The 19,117-nt window shown below is 44.1% G+C and overlaps 1 protein-coding gene across 5 annotated transcripts in view; it reads left to right on the forward strand.

Annotated features, from left to right (window-relative positions):
* The window catches only part of ARMH3 (armadillo like helical domain containing 3), a 791,613-nt gene that overhangs the window by 42,816 nt on the left and 729,680 nt on the right, over positions 1-19,117 (forward strand). For all 5 annotated transcript variants that reach the window (XM_029610203.1, XM_029610204.1, XM_029610205.1 and 2 more), the window contains exons 4-5: positions 896-1,042; positions 16,032-16,139. In XM_029610203.1, coding sequence (XP_029466063.1) covers positions 896-1,042; positions 16,032-16,139 — 255 coding nt within the window. The remainder of the gene's footprint in view (positions 1-895; positions 1,043-16,031; positions 16,140-19,117) is intronic.

Below are 19,117 nucleotides of genomic sequence, written 5' to 3' on the forward strand. Positions count from 1 at the left end.
GATGTAAACTTAGATTTTGAAGACTGTATTCTGTAAGCATTTGTATTTATTGTAAGAATTTGTATGTATTATTTAGCTATTTACATTGATCTGTTACCACTTGGTCCTGTTCTCTCCTTTACCTCAAGTTCTAAGTTCCTACAAAGTTAGCCTTGTTATTTTATACCCACTTGTTTGATGTAATTTTCCAGTATTGGTTCTGTGTAAACCGAAGTGGTATGTACTAGTACATGAACTCCGGTATATAAAAGCCTTTAAATAAATAAATAAATAAATCTTCAGCCATGGGCAGACCTTGGGAGCAGGGTCTTGACCCAGGAATTGAGCCTGGGTCTCCCTAGGCAAGCACCAGGTAGAGTAATTTTAATTGATAGCAGAATGATGGAATCTGATTGTTTCAGGCAACTATAAAATCTGATTTGGTCACTAGTTTGACTCCATAGATGATTGTGTCCAGCAGTGACTATTAGTAATTCAGGCATAATAAATTCCTCTCCCAAACAGCTTATAATCCAAGTGACTAGCTGAAGAATGGGAGATAATGTGAGTTGCCAAAAGCCACAAAGAGTGTCACAGGGGGAACCAGGAACCAAACCATGGTTTCCCTGGTTCTCAACCCTCTGCTCTAACCACTAGCCCACTTAATGAAGGCATTTACTATTCTCAAAACAGCATATAGAATTTTCACTCACTAATGAGTCTAACCTTATTAGTGAGTGAAAAATTAATTTGGCCTCAAGTAGGAGGCCCTGCTGTTTTAAGACTTCTTTGCTTACAAAGTACCCAGAATCTCCTGGTACACATGACAGCTAACAGCATTATTTGGAATGGTGGGTTAAAAAATTCAAAATAAGTAATTTTAAAGAAATTATCATTTCATTTTGCCACTTTGCAGGTGAACCTGGAGTATCTAGAAGCCAAGCTGGAGTCTCTAGATGGTGAAGAATTAGTGAAGATAAAAGAAAACATAAACAGTTTGTTCCAACACTGCATCCAGGCTTTAGGAGAGGAGCACCAGATTAAGGTTGTCAATGCATTACAGGTACTGCATACTTTGACTATTCCTAGGAAACTATATTGTTAATGGTCAGAGACTTCAACATGATATATGAAGCTCATCATTCCTTAGCTTTTCTTTCCTAAGTAGTCATTACAAGCTCACATTTATCAGTGCTAATGATCGTTGGAACAGAACAAACAAGCTATAGGGAGTACAGGAGGAATAAAATACTGTGATAACCACCAGAGTTGCTTTGTTATGCTATGTTTTCTTGTGGGATTATAGGTTTGATTCCTAACCTTTTAGGCTTCATTTATCAGTCTGACAGGGCCTAGAAATGATTTACAATGAAGGTCTTAGAAGACTGGAGGAAAGGTGGGACTATTTTTTGAAGTTCCCCATACTGTGGATTCTCTGAGCAATTAAAGACAGATTATAAAAGAAACACATTGACGCGCTGATTTTATAACATACACGCGCATGTTATAGAATCCACTACCCATTTGCACATACACACCCGATTTTATATTGGCACACGCATTTGCATGTGAGTACCGACTCATGCATGCAAGGGGGGGATTTTCTTAGAAACATGCGACGATGTGATAGGGCATTTCCCCAGTTCCCTCCCAATCCACTCCAATAAAGGAGCAGACTGGGAGGGAACTTACTTAACCCCCTACCTATCCTGCCTCCTTTTTCCCCTCTCTGCCCTGACCTTTAAAACCCCTGTAACTTTGATTTTTTAAATTTACCTGCTCTCCTGAGCAGTAGTAAGTTGCGCATGCAGGCTGGCTGCTGGTGTGCGCTTCACCGGGACAGTGCCTAAAGGTGCAGTCCTGGCTGGCCCCTGCCCCGCCCATACCCCACTCCTTGCACACCCCTCTTTTTTTAATTGGCTTTTCTGCATGTACCAGGAGATACACACCTGGCCGAGCTATGCACATATCTCCGTATTTTTACGTGCGCCAGTGTTTAAAAATTCACCCCTTAGTGTTCTTTGATCAGAAGTGGCTCGTGTCATTGGAGAACATGTCTAGAGATCTCTGGTGAAAACTTCTGTGTATGTGCAGAGAACTTCCCATGTTCCACCAGACCTGCTACTTGTTAGATTTTTTCCTTTCTCTTTGCCAGAGGAGGTCACACTCCTAATCACTGTTACTGATGCTGTTTTTGACTTGCAGACATTTTCTGTGTAATTGCCCGAAATATTTGAACTTTGGCACACACATTTTTTGTAGATGTATGAGACTGGCTATTGTATTCTTACTCTGCTTTGAAATTTGAAAAAAATAAAATAAAAATGTAAAAGTAAAATAACCCAGGAATGTGCAACAGGATTCCATATCCCCTGTTATATTATCTTAGCATCTAAAAGTAATTTCTGAGAGCACTAAGGTGAGGTATAATTGGGTACAATTTCTTTGTGCAACTCTTTTTATCCATACAGATTTCCAATATATTTCACATTTTACTGCTTTAGAAACATACATGCAGCCACTTTTGTGGTACTCTTGGTTGCATGACAGGCTCTGAATTAATGAAGTGAGAAGAAATATTTGTTGTTACTCAATTACAGTTCTGTAAACTGAGGCATCAGGAAATAAATGGGCTTTCCAAAGGTCACAGATAGTCAGCAGTAGAGAGACTTTGTACTTGTCAGGTGTTTTCCTTGCTTCTAGTTTAATGTTCTAAACATTACTCCACATCTCCTTTTACAAATAATATAATGCAAAGCATAGACACAAGACACCTATAGGCATTCATGCCAGACTAAAGTTGTTCATTAGCAATGATACATTGCTACTACCTGGGCCAGGGATGAGGTTAGTGTGGGGTGATGGGCAGCAGGCTGTTGCTGAAAACAAGGGGAAATCCATCTTTCTTTATAATCTGTCTGTGGTAACTCGAGTGTAGTGGGTGAGAACAGTCATAGGAAAAAGGATACAGTCTCTGGCTGTTCCTTCAGTGGCCTTTATTTACAGTGGAAAAACACACATAGAAAATGAAAAGGGCAGCACAACTTAACTTCAAGTCTCAAAACATACCATGCAGTTCACTTTAACCTCAGGTCAAAATCATTTAGCGCAGCTCAGTGCAGTTTACCTTAATTTCAGGTCAAAACATTAGTGCAGTGCAGTTCACCTTAACTCCAGGTCAAAACATATAGTGCAGCTCACCCTTAGGCATAACAGGTTCTGGCGTATGGAATGTCTTTCTTGCTTCCTGGAGCCTGTCTAACCCTTCTAGGCCCTGAGGTCTTATATTCTGGTGATGGGCTCCTCCCTTCACCCAGGATTCCCCACATTGGACTCCTTGTTCCTATTTATCCATAGGAGCAGTTGGTGATCCGTTATGAGCATGAGCTGCCATCCCAGCAGGTAATAGCGCAAGGCCTCTAAGGCCCACTTAACTGCCAAAGCCTCCTTCTCAACTGTTGAGTACCGTCTCTCGCGTGGCATCAGCTTCTGGCTAATGTATGCCACAGGATGTTCTTGGCCATCTTTCTCCTGGACTAAGATGGCTCCCAAGTCGACTTCTGAGGTATCTGTTTGCATCGTGAAGGGTTTGGTGAAGTCTGGGCTTATCGGGACCGATTCAGAGCATATCACCTCCTTTAGGGCTCTGAAGGCCTTCTCTGCTTCCTCTGACCATCGGACCTTCTCTGGTGCTTTCTTTAGCAACAACCTTTTGAGAGGTTCCGCCTTATATGAATAGTTGGGAATAAACTTGTAGTTTCCCTTAAGGCCTAGGAATGCTCTCACTTTTTTTGCGGGACTGGCACCTGCGTGATTGCCTTTATCATCCTGGTCTGTGGATGGACCTTGCCTTTCCCCAGGGTGAAGCCAAGATATTGGACCTCTTGCTCTTCCAGCAAGCACTTCTTAGGGTTAGCTGTTAGCCCTGCTTTCTTCAGACTGGTTAGCACAGCCTAGAGTTGGCTAAGATGTGTCTTCCAGTTGGACCTCTAGACCCCAATATCATTCAAGTAGATGACTGTGTACTCTTGATGTGGGCAGAGCAGGCCATCGACCAATCGTTGAAACATTGCAGGGATACAATGAAGACCAAACGGGAGTACAGTGAACTGGAAATCCCCCCCCCCCCCCCCGGGTGTCAAGAATACAGTCTTCTCTTTTGCCAAAGGCATGAGAGGCACCTGCCAATATCCTTTGATAAGATTGAGGATAAAGATGAACTAGGCCGATCGCAGATGCTCAGTCAGTTCATCCACTCATAGCACTGGATAAGCGTCAAGTTTTGAGACCCTGTTGACTTTTTAAAAGTTGATACAGAACCTGATGCTCCCATCTGGCTCTGGCATACTGGACTCCCATCTGGGAGTCTAGTATGACGAGAATGTAATTATTTCCCTGAGCCAATCTCTCTAGTGGCCCCACAAGATTCATGCCCATTCTTTCAAAGGGGTCTCTATTAGAGGCATTGGTATGAGAGGTGCCACCTGTACTTTGGCAGGTTTTGTGAGCTGGCAGATAGGGCAGGTCTGGCAATACAACTGGACCTGATTATGAAGGCCCAGCAAAAAGAAGTGTGCCAGTATCTTTTCCTGAGTCTCTTTCTCCCCCAGGTGACCCTCTAGAAGATGACTGAGTCAACTTGCATGACCTTTTGATGACAGGGTTTGGGAACCAGGAGTTGTTTTGTCACTTCCCCTTCCACACTTCCCTTTGTGACTCTAAAGTAAATCCCCTTTCATAACAAAATAGGAAGGAACAGGGTCTGCAAGCTGGGCCCCAGGGACTACCTTTCAAACCACCGTTGTACATGCTTGTGGGCCCACTTAAAGGACTCATCCTTCCTCTGAGCACGCCTAAAGTTTCCTGGATCACCTCATGTTTCCCAGTCTGAGGGTAGGTAAGACATTCTGGGTGGGTGATTGTTCTCCCTCCGACTCCAAACCCTCCTCCCGGCTGTCTCTAAATTAGCAGCATAGGAGTATTTGTCCTGTCTGCATTGCTTCCAAGATTTAGGAGTCTGAGTTTTTATGAAAGAGGTCAGGGTCCTCCAATGGAAAGAACTCTGGAAACACCAACTCTTCATGATCGTGGCTGGACAAACTTGTAAGCTGATTCCAAAGAGACTTGAAGGGAGTATTCCTACCTCAACCATATCTTGACTGTCCGGGTCTTTGGACATACTCAGCTTGTTGGTTATTGTCAATGATCCCTGTGTTATAGTTATAGTTAACTTGGTTAATTTGGACTCGCTTTAGCAAGTCCCTTCGAACGAGCATTTTATCCCAGGACAAGCAGGATGATAGTCCTCACTTATGGGTGACGTCACTGGATGGAGCCCTATCATGGAAAACTTTCTGTCAAAGTTTCTAGAAACTTTTGACTGGCACACTGAGCCCACTGAGCATGCCCAGCATGCCATTATCCTTCGAGCCACAGGGGTCTCCCTTCAGTCTTCTTTTTTCCATGTTGCACTTTGCCTCATGGTCAGGAGTCCTGTGTGATTTTCACACAACTTTTCCTCACGGAAAACCAAATAATTTTCCTCAGAAAAATCCCCTCATTGGGGTCTCCCAGTCTCGGATCAATTTTTCTTCAATCGGTGACTAAAACAAATATTTTGTGGTCGATACCGTTCCTTAGTTTCATCGGTGACTGCAGGCTGTCAATGGCTGTCCAGCCTTTCACAATGGCAACTGACTTAAAAAAATGCCCTAATTGCCCCGTACAATGTCAATCACCAATCCCCACATAGAGTGTGTCTTGTGCCTCGGCCCCAGACATAACGTTTCATCATGTCCCCAATGTGACGAGATGACTTCCAAAGGTAGACTGGCCTGTCTAGACAAAATGGAGCACCTTTTTAATATCCAGCTCATCCCATTGTCATTGACGCAGTCATCACCGGCAGGAGTTACAAAAAAGCTAATCCTAAAGACCCGCCGGGTAGTGGGGACTCACTATCCCCAACTCCATCTAAGGCGTCGACGAAATCAGAATTGGTGCTCGAAAAAAGAGAGCACCGTGAAAAAAACCATCATCAGCATCGGGAACCACCCAGTGCCGATTCCGATCCGGGGATGAGTTCCATTGCCGGCGACCCACCCGCTAAGAAGCCTAGGATCGAGGACTCATCGACACCATCGATGCCAGAACAGAGGCAATCCCCATTGATATTGGTGCCGGTTACTGAGCCCCCACAGGGACCTGTGGTGCAGCCAGTTTTGCCGCCTCTGCCACCCTCTATAGCTGCTCTGTCCACATCAGCTATCAGGGAGGAACTGGACGGATTTATCTGCCAGACAGTAGTCTATGCCATCCGCGAACTCCATCCACCACCGACGCCGGAGACATCGATGCTTCAACCGCTACTATCCCGGCTCGATACCTTGATCGGTGCCCTGCTGACTCAACTGGTACTATCGAGGCCGAAGATACCAATTAAGCACCCGAATCAACCGATTCCGATTCCGGACTCTTTGGATGCTGATTCCACTGACTCCGACCGTCACCCATCGACTCCTCAGCCGATGCCAGGGCCATTGGGTCTCTCAGGAATGAGCCGCCCGATTCCAACACCGATTCCATCGATGCCGATATCGATGCCAGGGAAGAAAAAACAGAAATCATCAATGGATCCTTCAAAGACCAAGTCACCATCGATGCCATTCTCCTTTCCTCCTTCTAGTCCACGACCACACACTTTATCAGACACCTGGGAGGATGTGGACTCCGATTCCTCTACTGAGGATATCTTATTGGATCCCTCGCCACCGGAAGAAAGGAGAAAATCACCTCCTGAGGATCTCTCCTTCTCTAATTTTGTGAAGGAGATGTCTGAAACAATTCCTTTTCAGCTGCTTACAGAGGAGGATACCAGACATAAGACTTTAGAAGTCCTACAGTTTGTTGAAGCTCCTAAAGAGATTGTTGCCATACCAGTGCATGAGGTCTTGGTTGATCTCCTACGCCGCCTTTGGGAGCACCCATGCATGGTGCCACCTGTAAATAAAAGAACAGATGCCATCTATTTAGTGCAACACATACTTGGGTTTCAGAAGCCTCAACTCCCACATCAGTCTGTTGTGGTAGAGTCTGCGGAGAAGAGATCAAAAAGGATTAAACCACACTCTTCCACACCTCCTGGAAAGGACCAGAAATTCTTAAACACCTTGGGTTGTAAAATGTTCCAAGGTTCCCTATTACTATCCAGGATTGCCTCCTATCAGTTATATATGACACAGTACCAACGGAATTTATGGAAACAAATGCAGGACTTTTCAGAAACCCTTCCACAACAGCCTCAAGACTCTTTCAACTCCATCATACATAAGGGTCTAGAAGCTGGAAAACATGAAGTCCATGCAGCCTATGATTCATTTGAGACATCATCCAGAATGGCAGCAGCTGGAATCAGTGCCCGAAGATGGGCATGCTCAAAGCATCCGACCTCAGGCCTGAGGTCCAGGAAAAGTTAGCTGATCTTCCTTGCACAGGTGAAAACCTGTTTGGTGGTGATGTGCAAGCGGCAGTTGCACAGCTAAAAGATCACAATGAAACTTTGCGCCAACTCTCCATGATACCTGCGGAAACTCCATCTTCTGCAAGACTGCCTTCCAGAAAGGATACAAGAAAACCTTTCTACAGACCACGCAGGTAGAACATCAAGACCATCACAAAGTGGTCAATCCAGACAAATAAAAATATCCAGGCCTCAGCCTCCTCCTCAGACAGGCCAGGCATCTGGGTTTTGAAGAAATCCCAGGGAATAGCAGACTCTCCAGAAACCCGAATCCAAACTTACTAGTCAGAGGCTGGGTTTCCTATTTTCTACCCAACTGGTCAACCATCACCACAGATCAATGGGTTCTATCCATTATAACACAAGGTTACCATCTGGATGTTCTCACAGTGTCCAGAGACTCTCCTCCAAGGCCTCTTTGGGTACACAAAGATCATACCACTCTTCTACAAACAGAATTATCCACCCTCCTGAAAGCCAGGACCGTGGAACCAGTTCCCCGACCTCAGCAGGGCAGAGGATTCTACTCCCGCTATTTCCTCATTCCAAAGAAAATAGGAGGCCTACGTCCCATCTTAGACCTCTGAAATCTCAACAAATTTCTATGGAAAGAAAAATTCAGGATGGTCTCCTTAGGCACCATGCTTCCCCTTCTTCAAGCAGGAGATTGGCTCTGTTCTCTGGATTTTCAAGATGCTTAAGCTCACATCCCAATATTCTCTCCTCATCGCAAGTTCCTGTGCTTTCTGGTGGGTCATCAACACTTTCAATACCGCATCCTGCCATTCGGACTCACCTCGTCACCCTGAGTATTCACAAAGTGCCTAGTGGTGGCAGCGGCCCATTTTTGCAAGGAAAGCATAGATGTTTTTTCTTATCTGGACGACTGGCTCATCAAAAGCCAATCCAGACAAGGAGCTCTCACCTCTCAAGCACACAGTCAATCTGCTTCACTCGTTGGGATTTCTTATCAACTACCAAAAATCCCACTTCCTACCATCTCATCTTCTACAGTTCATCGGAGCAGAATTGGACACAATCGTATTAAAAGCTTTCCTACCAAAAGACCGCGCAGACACACTCTCCAGATTAGCGAAATCTCTGAATGCAAAGCAAACTGCTACAGCCCATCAGTTCCTCACTCTGTTAGGCCACATGGCTTCCACAGTCCCATGTCACTCCTATGGCCAGATTAGCCATGAGCATAACGCAGTGGACTTTGAGATCACAGTGGCTCCAAGCCATTCATCCACTGTCGTCTCCAATTCAGATAACGCATCAGTTGCGTTCATCTCTCCTCTGGTGGATGGACACGAACAATTTGTTCACCGGCCTACCTTTCCAGCAACCAGTTCTGCAAGTAACCTTGACTACAGATGCATCCACCTTACTTTGGGGAGCCCATATGAACAATCTTCAAACTCAAGGTACTTGGACGAGCCTCGAAGTAACATTTCAAATCAACTTCCTGGAGCTTCGAGCTATACGTTATGCTCTCTGTGAGTTCAAGGACTGCCTTTCACACAAGACTGTTCTAATACAAACAGACAACACAGTTGCCATGTGGTACCTGAACAAACAAGGGGGTAAGGGCTCTTATCTCCTTTGCCAAGAAGCCACACAAAGTTGGGACTGGGCCCTGACACATTCCATGTTTCTCCGTGCCACTTATCTGGCAGGCATACACAACGTAGTTGCAGACTGCCTCAGTCGTCAGTTCCAACCACACGAATGGTCCCTGGATCCTTTAGTAGCGACCAGGATATTCCAACGTTTGGGTCAACCAACAATGGACCTTTTTGCATCCGAGCTGAATCACAAAGTATACAGATTCTGCTTCCTGCACAAACAGAGAAACCAGTTAGCCATGGACGCCTTTTCTCGCCCCTGGAACTCAGGTCTTCTATACGCGTATCCCCCAATACCGCTAATAACCAAAACTCTAGTGAAGCTACAACAGGACAAAGGGTTAATGATACTCATAGCCCCATATTGGCCTCGACAAGTATGATTTCCCATACTCCTCGACCTCTCGATCAGGGAACCAGTTCGCCTGGGCAGAGCACCCACTCTCATAACTCAGGACCAGGGCAGGTTGCGCCATCCCAACCTTCAAACCCTATCCCTCACAGCCTGGATGTTGAAAGCTTGATCCTGCAACCACTCAATCTTTCAACTAATGTCTCTCAAGTGCTTGTAGCTTCACGAAAACCTTCCACACGAAAATCCTATCATTGTAAGTGGAAAAGATTCACCATGTGGTGTATGCAGAAAAGTATTGATCCCTTTTCCTGCCCCACGTCATCTTTATTAGACTATCTCTGGCTCATTTCAGACTCTGGTCTACAGACTTCGTCGGTAAGGGTACACCTGAGTGCTATCTCAGCTTACCACAAGGGAGTAGGGGATGCCCCGATATCAGCGCAACCCCTTGTCAGTAGGTTTATGAGAGGTTTAATTCAACTTAAACCCCCTTTGCGGCCACCAGTCACAGAATGGGACCTTAATGTAGTACCAGCAAGGCTCATGCATTCTCCTTTTGAGCCCATAGATTCATACGATGTTAAATTTCTTACATGGAAAGTTCTCTTCCTAGTAGCTGTTACATCTGCTAGAAGAGTTAGTGAGTTACAAGCACTTGTAACATACTCACCCTATACCAGGTTCCTACATGACCGAGTGGTCCTCCGTACTCGCCCTAAATTCCTTCCCAAGGTGGTTACTGACTTCCACTTGAATCAGTCTATAAATTTGCCCACATTCTTTCCAAGACCTCATTCACATCAAGGCGAAAGAATTTTACACACCTTGGACTGTAAACGCGTGCTAGCATATTATCTAGACTGCACTAAAGTCTATAGAAAATCCACCCAACTCTTTCTTTTGAGAAAAACAAACTGGGTATGGCAGTGGGCAAACAAACTCTACTGGCTAGCAGACTGTATAGACTTCTGTTATGAAAAAGCAGGCCTTTCTCTCCAGGGATGAGAAAGGCACACTCAGAGCAATGGCAACCTCAGTAGCACACTATCGTTCAGTACCGATTGCTGACATCTGCAAAGCTGCAACATGGAGCTCTCTTCACACATTTGCAGCTCATTACTGCCTGGAAAAGGAAGGATGACCAGATTCAGCCTTTGGACAATCTGTCTTAAAGAACTTATTTCCAGTATAATTCCAACTCCTTCCACATCCAACCTGCTGTGATTTCAGGCTGCCTCATTTTTTCCAACAGTACACCAGTTGTTGTGCCTGTTGCACAAGTTGTACGCTGTTGGTCCAAAACAAAGATGACTCAGCCTGTAGCTTGCTAATCACCCATATGTGAGGACTATCATCCTGCTTGTCCTGGGATAAAGCAAAATTGCTTACCTGTAATAGGTGTTATCCCAGGACAGCAGGATGTAGTCCTCACGAAACCCACCTGCCATCCCATGGGGTTGGGTCCGAAACGTTTTATTTTATTTTTTCGCTTACACTTATTGCTACAAACGAGACTGAAGGGAGACCCCTGTGGCTCGAGGGATAATGGCATGCTGGGCATGCTCAGTGTGCCAGTCAAAAGTTTCTAGAAACTTTGACACAGTTTTCCGTGATAGGGCTCCGTCCAGTGACGTCACCTATATGTGAGGACTACATCCTGTTGTCCTGAGAACTCCTATTGCAGGTAAGCAATTTTGCTTTTACACTCCCAGAGTCTACTAACACTTGTGCTGAAACACCATCTAGCTTGACCAGGATCACGAACTTAGAAACTCCCTGGCTGGAGACATTTACAAAGTTACAAGAGTGTGGAGTCACAACTTTAATTTCCACCTGCAAGGACAGTCTATTGTGAAATGGCCCCTTTCTCCACAACTGAAGCATGGCGGTCCAACTGAGGGTTGCAGGTGAGGTGAAAAGTCCAGCTGGACCGGTACTGCTGTCAGTCGAGACCTTAGTGTCTTAGGACTTCACCATTCTCTCTCTGCATTGAGGGGCTTCTCTTGGAAACGTGGCAATTCGGACATGGTCTGGGCTTGATGATAGGCCTCTGCTACTTCCAGAGCCTTTAAGTGAAAGGCTTGGGTGTTGGAAAACCCACTGCCGTAAGTGTGGGTTGAGGCTGTCCTGGAACTTTTCCAGCAGAACTGCTTTGGCTACCTCTACTCCAGTTTTCCCTTCTGGGTGCAGCCACTTCTAGGTGGCATCTTTAAGCCTGTGGAATAGGTTCCTAGGGTTTTCTCCAGCCTGTAGATTTTCCCACCGCATCCCCAATCTTCCTAGAATGGCTGCCTTGACTTCTGGGTAGGTGGCCCTCCTTTCTGGATTAGCTGATTGGTAAGCATCTTGACTAATCCTGGTCAGAAGATTTTATCTATTTATTTAAATGTTTATATACAGTCATACAATGTGAGAATCACTTGTTCATAAAGATTAACAGATAAAACATATAAAATTTAATGTGTTACAAGATGGAAAACATTCATAGAAACAGAGGAAATACAACGGACAATATCAAATATGAAGATAGAGTAGTATTAAAGGGAATTGCAAGGGGGAGGTTATTGTACAAGAAATAGGTTATCTGAGTCACAGGGAACTGGGTGTTTCAGTCAAGTGGAAGGTGTTTTTGAATAGCTGAGTTTTTAAATCACTTTTGAATTTTTTATCTGTTAATGTTCTAAGTTCTTCTGGCACGGAATTCCAAAGTTTTGAGCCAACAATTGAGATCACTCTAAATCTAGTTAGTGTTAGGTGAGTGTCTCTTAAGTTTGGGATTTCGAGGAGGCCTTTTTTCTGTGATCTGAGAGTTTGCCGGGGGTTGTGGGGTTTAAAAGTTATTCCTAGTAGATCATTGTTCAGGTTGATGTCATTGAATATTATTGGTAGAACTTTATAATGAATTCTTGACTATACAGGAAGCCAATGCATAGCCTTCAGTATTGGGGTGATGTCAAATTTTCTTGCTCCAGACAATAGTCTAGCTGTGGCATTTTGCAGAAGTTGCAAGGGTTTTAGGTGACTAGTCGGAAGACCTAGAAGTAATGAATTGCAGTAATCAAGGTTAGAGAAGATAAGAAATTGTAAAACTGTTCTGAAATCAGTACTGTTTAATAGAGGTTTTAATCAGCTCAAAATCCAAAGCTTGTGGAAACCATATTTAATATAGTTTGCTTATGTGGATTTTCATTGATAAATTTTCATCAATTTGGACGTCTAGATTTCTCACTTGAGTTGAAGGTTTTACTTTGCAACTTCCGAGATCTGTCGCTGGGGGTATAGTTTTTTGTGGGTTGCGGCTCAACCAAATTATTTCAGTTTTATTTGGGTTCATCAAGCGTTTCCATTGAGCTAATTTTTCTTTTTTTTTAATCATATAATCAGAGATTAGAGATGTTGCATTTTCAAACAATTTTGTTAGGGGGATATAGAATTGTAGATCTGCATAAAGGAAAAAGATAGGTAGCTCATCTGTCTTCTGGCCAATCTGCCAGTTGTGCTGTGCACTCAAAGGTTTTTCAAGAAGTCATCTGGGTCTTCTGCAGGGTTCATTTTGAGGAATGTCAATGACACTGAAGATGTGCGGGTTATGGCTGTTTGCACAGCATTAGAACCATATGCTGCTGTGTCACTTGCTCACACAATCAGGTCGATACAGTAACATTGAGTTAAAGATTCCCCGTCTGTAACGTGCTGGGAGCACACAATACAGACGAGTAAGGCCATTCAGCGATACAGTCTCCAGTTTCACGCGTCCTTAGCGCTTCCTAAACCCTTTCCTAAACCCTTTCCGCACCCAGCATGTAAATGAACGAAAAGCTGTATAATGAAGGAATTAGCTATTTCACTGCGATACTGTAACGGGCGCTAATATTATCTCCTCCGTAACCCGCTGTTCTGCCGCGGCCTTAACCTGCTAGTTTACCGCCTCCCCCTAGTAGGAGTTAGTGTAGTGCAGTATAGTGTAAAAACATTGCTTACCCGCCCTGGTCCCGTCCGGTCCCCTCCTCCCGAAGCAAAAAAAAAACAAACGAAAAAGTAGCAAGGCTCGGGCCTGCTACGGTAAGTGTAAAAGTGTAAAAAACAAAAAACCTGGGTGCGCTGGTACCTGTCAGGTGTAAAAAAGTGTAAAAAACAAAAAACCTGTGTGTTATATAAAAAAATAAAAAAAATGTTAAATACCTGTCGGAGGGCCGTGGGTCCAGGCGGCCGGTGGGCGGCGGGCAGCCATCAGCGGCATCCGGTAGTCCCTTCTCCCGATTTCGCACGGGCGGGTCGGCAGCGGGGGGGCGGGCAGCCATCAGCGGCATCCGGTAGTCCCTTCTCCCGATTTTGCACGGGCGGGTCGGCAGCGGGGGGGGGGGGGGGGGCGGGCAGCCATCAGCAGCATCCGGTAGTCCCTTCTCCCGATTTCGCACGGGGGGGCGGCAGCAGGATCCGGGAGCGGCGGGTAGGCAGCAGCGGGGTCCGGGGGGCAGCGGCAGCAGGATCCAGCGTGTTCGATCGGGCAGGCAGGTAGGTGGCAAAATAAAGATGGCCGCCTGCACGGGAAAAGCGTGCAATTGGCCGCTGTTACAGCGCCTATACAGTAAAATGGGTTGCGCGGGCATAACCCTTCCCTAATGCTTCACAGCCGCGGCATGCATTTGCATGCGATTAGAGGAGAGTATCGGGGAGTTAGTGAAGAGAACTGTGGGTGCGGGGAGGAAGGGTGCGCCTGACACTGCCGCACTGTTTTTACCGCGGCCTTACTGTATCGAGCCGAATGTCTACTGCTGATTAATTTGCGTTTGCAGGGCATTTTGTAATTGCTGCTGGCTGGTAGCAAGGACATGGAACAATGTCTTCTTTCCTTCAGAAAGAAACTGAAAAATTGGCTATTCTCTCAAGCCTTTCCAGTATGAGATTCCCCCCAACTAACAATGACTTGCAAATCTATATTGTATATAGTTGCCTGTTGCACATTTTCAAAAAAAGTGTTATCTAAATCTAATTCCTTCTACTTTCAATTATCCTGAATTACTCTCCCCTTTCATTGTAACTTTCACTTTTATTATTTATGGTTGTCCCCTGGTTTTATGTAAACCGGTACGATAAGACATGGTCTTGAGCATCGGTATATTAAAAGAATTTAAATAAATAAAATAAATAAATCTTCCCTGCTTAATGTATACCTCCAAGTTTCATACCTCTCCGGGTACAGAAAGCAAAAAAACCCCCAAACAAACATAAAAAAACCCTACTAGTCTATCTAGCCCTTACTTACTACTTGACCCCTGACTATACAGGTGGGGATAGCCCCCTTGGCCTGTTGTGCAAAGCTGGACAATGGAATTGGGAGACCCCCCCCCCCAAAAAAAGAAGAAACTCTGCAGGGTTTTTTTTTCTCTCTTAACTGTGGCTATGCACACTTGTTTGTGGCTTTCCAGTTAGACAAGAGATCCCACTGCATGTGGTAACTCGAGCATAGTGGGTGAGAACAGAGGAAAAAGGATACAGACTCTGGCTGTACCTTCAGTGCACTTTATTTACAGTGGAAAAACACACAGAAAACAAAAAGGGCAGCATAACTTAACTTCAAGTCTCAAAACATACAGTGCAGGTCACCTTAACTTCAGGTCAAAATCATTTAGCGCAGTTCAGTGCAGTTCACCTTACCTCCAGGTCAAAACATATAGTACAGCTCACCTTTAGACATAGCAGGTTCTGGCATATGGTATGTCTCTTTGCTTCCTAGGACCTGTCTAACCCTTCTAGGTCCTGAGGTCTTATACTCTGGTGATGGGCTCCTCCCTTCACCCAGGATTCCCTGCGGGTCGCAAACTTAAGGAGAACCGGGCAGGACAGCTGTGTCTAGTCCCTTAAGGTAGTTTGAGGGAGTTTTCTGTACACTCTCTCACAGTGTCTTGCAGAAAAGCATTTCAACAGTAACATAATAGTAAAAGAAATAACCCCCTTCTCTGTGATAATTGAAATCACATTCCCTAGTAGGATGTAATGACATGATGCTGATTAAGATGTTCATTGTGAGAAATATTTTCAAAGCAATTTACTTGGATTACTAATGTTTTACACGCATTATTCAGGTAACTTGCCCTCCCTTAATGCATCTAAAAGTGTGCATGTTGTTCCACAATAGGCGGGACTTTAGCCACATTGAGAGGAGACTTTCCCAATGTGTACTGAGGTCAGGGGAAGAAAAGCATGTGTGTAGTTGGTATTTTTAAATCTTCATGAATACTTTTCTAGCAAAAATGTACCTGCAGAAAAAGCAGGATCTAGGGACCGTGCATACTTTGTATCAATGATAATTTCCAAAGCGAAAGTATGCATATACTTTTGCTTTGAATATTGGTGCAAAGCCCACGGATAGAAAGTGTGCACAGTCTTTATCCCAATGTGATAGCTTGAAAATTGTTCCTTGTAGGTTTGAATTTTTCAGGAACTGCTGTTTTGGCCATCCATAGATGCTCAATGTATTGATCAGGAAGTAGTAGACCTAAACTTACACTTCGTTTCATCTATATTTTTAATTTATTTTTTTTTTTAGACATTATGTGCCCTTATCCGAGGGGTCCATCAAAAGAACAAATCCACCTCTGGCTTTGACATCATCAACATGCTTATGGGGTTTGATAAAGCAGAGCTACGCATGAAGGTGGGAGATTTAACAATGAAAATATATAGTGTTTCAGAGACATGTCATGCCAGTAAAGAAAGCTATTGTTAAAAAACACAGCTAAAGCTAGTCTGAAAACTGGTGAAAGCAATCCTGTATGTGAAAGTTAGAATAATAGTTTATATTATAGTGACACAAGACCCGTAAATTGGGCTAGATATTGTTTTCAGACAATCTTTATTTTTTTTGCCACAGAATGTGGTTTATGTTGATGGATCATGTGACTTTTCACATGCAATCCTGAAGTTGCCAAGAGAGAACAAATGCTCACTCCAGTCATCAGTTGGTTTTCTTTTATCTCTCCGCAAAGAGCTGTTCCCATTTGTCATACTTTAGTCACTTATTTTAATTTTGCTTTCTATTTCTTTCTCTCTCTAACTGTTGATGAAGAAATTACTGTCTAGCCCTAGGGCACATTCTTCTCTTGGGGTGTGCTCTGGAGAGGCTAGCCCTCTTTTGTTAATCTGGCTAGATTTGTCATATAACTGCATGTTTTCACATAGCATTTGATTTTTTTCCATTCTTTGTTTCTCACATTTCCAAGAGTTAATGATAGGATCCTGTGGATGGTGGATCCATGGGTGCCAGTGGCCTAAGTATCTCTGGTGCTTTACATTTGTTGCACCTCATGCTTGAGTTGGCCACTTTACTGCCTTTATATGTATCTTATATTTGGCGGAAGAAATTCAATGTCCACACGAAGTTCAGTAATATAGTGTTTTCATTTTAAACGGCAACTCCACAGTGTATATTACAGCAGTTTAAGGTGCAAAGCAGGTCCCCTAACACGGACTCGTGTTTCGCTGCGAGGCTGCATCGGGAGGGACAAACGAAACTTTAGTTGTTCTATGTTCAATTCAACATTCAAGTTGCCGTTTAAAATGAAAACACTATATTACTGAACTTCGTGTGGACGTTGAATTTCTTCCTGCACGTTTTCTGTGGTTCGTTGAAATTATTTGCATGCAGTAGTGCGCCTGTTTGTTGTTTGTCTTACAGTTGTGATCAACTACACAGCAAGGAATATAACTTTAAGTTCTTGGTCAAGAGTACAGAGAATAGGTCAGGGGAAATGGTCTCTCAGCAGTGAAGACCTGGTTGGAAAGCCAGTTCTCCTGAAACTAAGTTACGAAGGTTCAAGTCGTAGGGGTAGTGGAATCTTGTTACTACTTTTTGGTACATAACAGCTGGATCTGGACAATCTGGCAGAGACCAGGGAGGAGATGAGAGAAGAGCCATTGAGGAAGACAAGAGATCTCTTATTGGTGTGTTGGAGGAAAGAAGTTGGGAGAAGTTGGGAGAAGTACTCGGCCACTTACTTGTTTATGCACTTGTAAACAAAGCAGAGTTTTGATTGGGAGTCAGTATAGTTGGTGGAGTATTGGTTTTATGTGCTTGTTTGCTTTGGCTCCCACCAGAATTCTAGCAGCAGTACTTTGAAGGAGCTGAAGATACTTTATACTATATTGTGTGATGCAATTGAATAGGGAGCTGTTGTAGTCAATTCGGCTGGTGATTACTACATAGATTACTATAGCAAGGGTGTGTTTATTAAGATAGATGTGCAGTTGGCAGATCTGGCACAGGTACATATTACCTTTGTGATGTGAGATGCAGAAGCCTGAGGCAGCGGTACACAATATTGGGTGAGATGCCATTGTCCATGAAGCAGAAAAGAGAGCAGGGTGGTTATTTCTGATGATTTCAAAGTAGTGAAACAGTGCGACAAGTTGGTGGTCAGAGCTAGAGGGATGCTAGTATAGATAGGGAGAGGCATAACTAGTAGTAAAAAGGAAGTGATTTGTGATTAAACAAGTCCTTGGTGAAACCTCACTTGGTATATTGTCCAGCTCTGAAGGCTGTACCTCTGGAAGGATGTAAATATAGTGGAGCTAGTTCAGAGAAGGGGTAACCAGAATGGTGCAGGGTCTGCATCAAGGTCTATGAAATGAGACTTAAGGATCTAAATATGTAGACCCTAGAGTAGAGGAGAGATAGGGGAGATATAACAGACATTCAAATATCTAAAAGGTATTAATAGTGCATAAACAGTAGCCCTTTTCAGTGGAAAGGAAGTTCTAGAACAGGAGATGATAATATGAGGCTCTAATAGGGTAGACTCAGGAACAATGTCAGGAAATATTTTTTTCACGGAAAGGCTGGAAGATGCCTTGAATGCCCTCCTGGAACAGGTGGCAGAGACTAAAACAGTCAACCTTCAAGAAGGCATGGGTTAATCCCAGAGGATCCTTAGTTGCGAAAAAATGAGGAGAGAGTGGAAGCATGACCTAGTGACAAGTGTTTATGGTGCCCTACCAGAATGATTAAAAAATGAATTTTGGGGCTGCTGGAATGGTGTGTAATATGAAATGTTAGAATTTCTAGTGGAAAATTCAGCAAACTTGCAGCTGGGTCTGTCTGGCAGGCTGCAAGTACAGTAATAACTGGAAGTCCTGAAGGAAACATAGACGTTCACATAGCTGGGTCTGTCTGGCAGGGTACATAGGCCATGGAGACCTAAAAAACTAGTTATGGTCTGGGATAGAGGATAAAGCAGATAGTTGAACATGTGGTATTCTCCCCCATCCTTCCAGTCAAGGGTAAAAGCCCAGGCAGGGGGATGCTTGCATTCTTGAGCTGAATGAATAACTGCATAGAAGGTGTTGATGAGACCATCGGATGATGTTTCAAGGACTGCTGAGCAGAGATGGGGGTTCACCTGTCGAAGAAGGGGCACAGTGTCTTCCAGCACATATAGCAAGCCTGACAAGGAGGGCTTTAAACTAAGATTGTCATGGTTGGGTGAACAAAACCCTGATGTAAGTAAAACATTTTCTCCCAGGACAAGCAGGATGGTAGTCCTCACAAGTGGGTGACATCATCAAATGGAGCCCTGTCATGGAATACTTTTGTCAAAGTTTCTAGAACTTTGACTGGCACACTGAGCATTTTTTTCC

The sequence above is a fragment of the Rhinatrema bivittatum genome, chromosome 7 (assembly GCF_901001135.1).
Source record: "Rhinatrema bivittatum chromosome 7, aRhiBiv1.1, whole genome shotgun sequence".
Taxonomy (NCBI): domain Eukaryota; kingdom Metazoa; phylum Chordata; class Amphibia; order Gymnophiona; family Rhinatrematidae; genus Rhinatrema; species Rhinatrema bivittatum.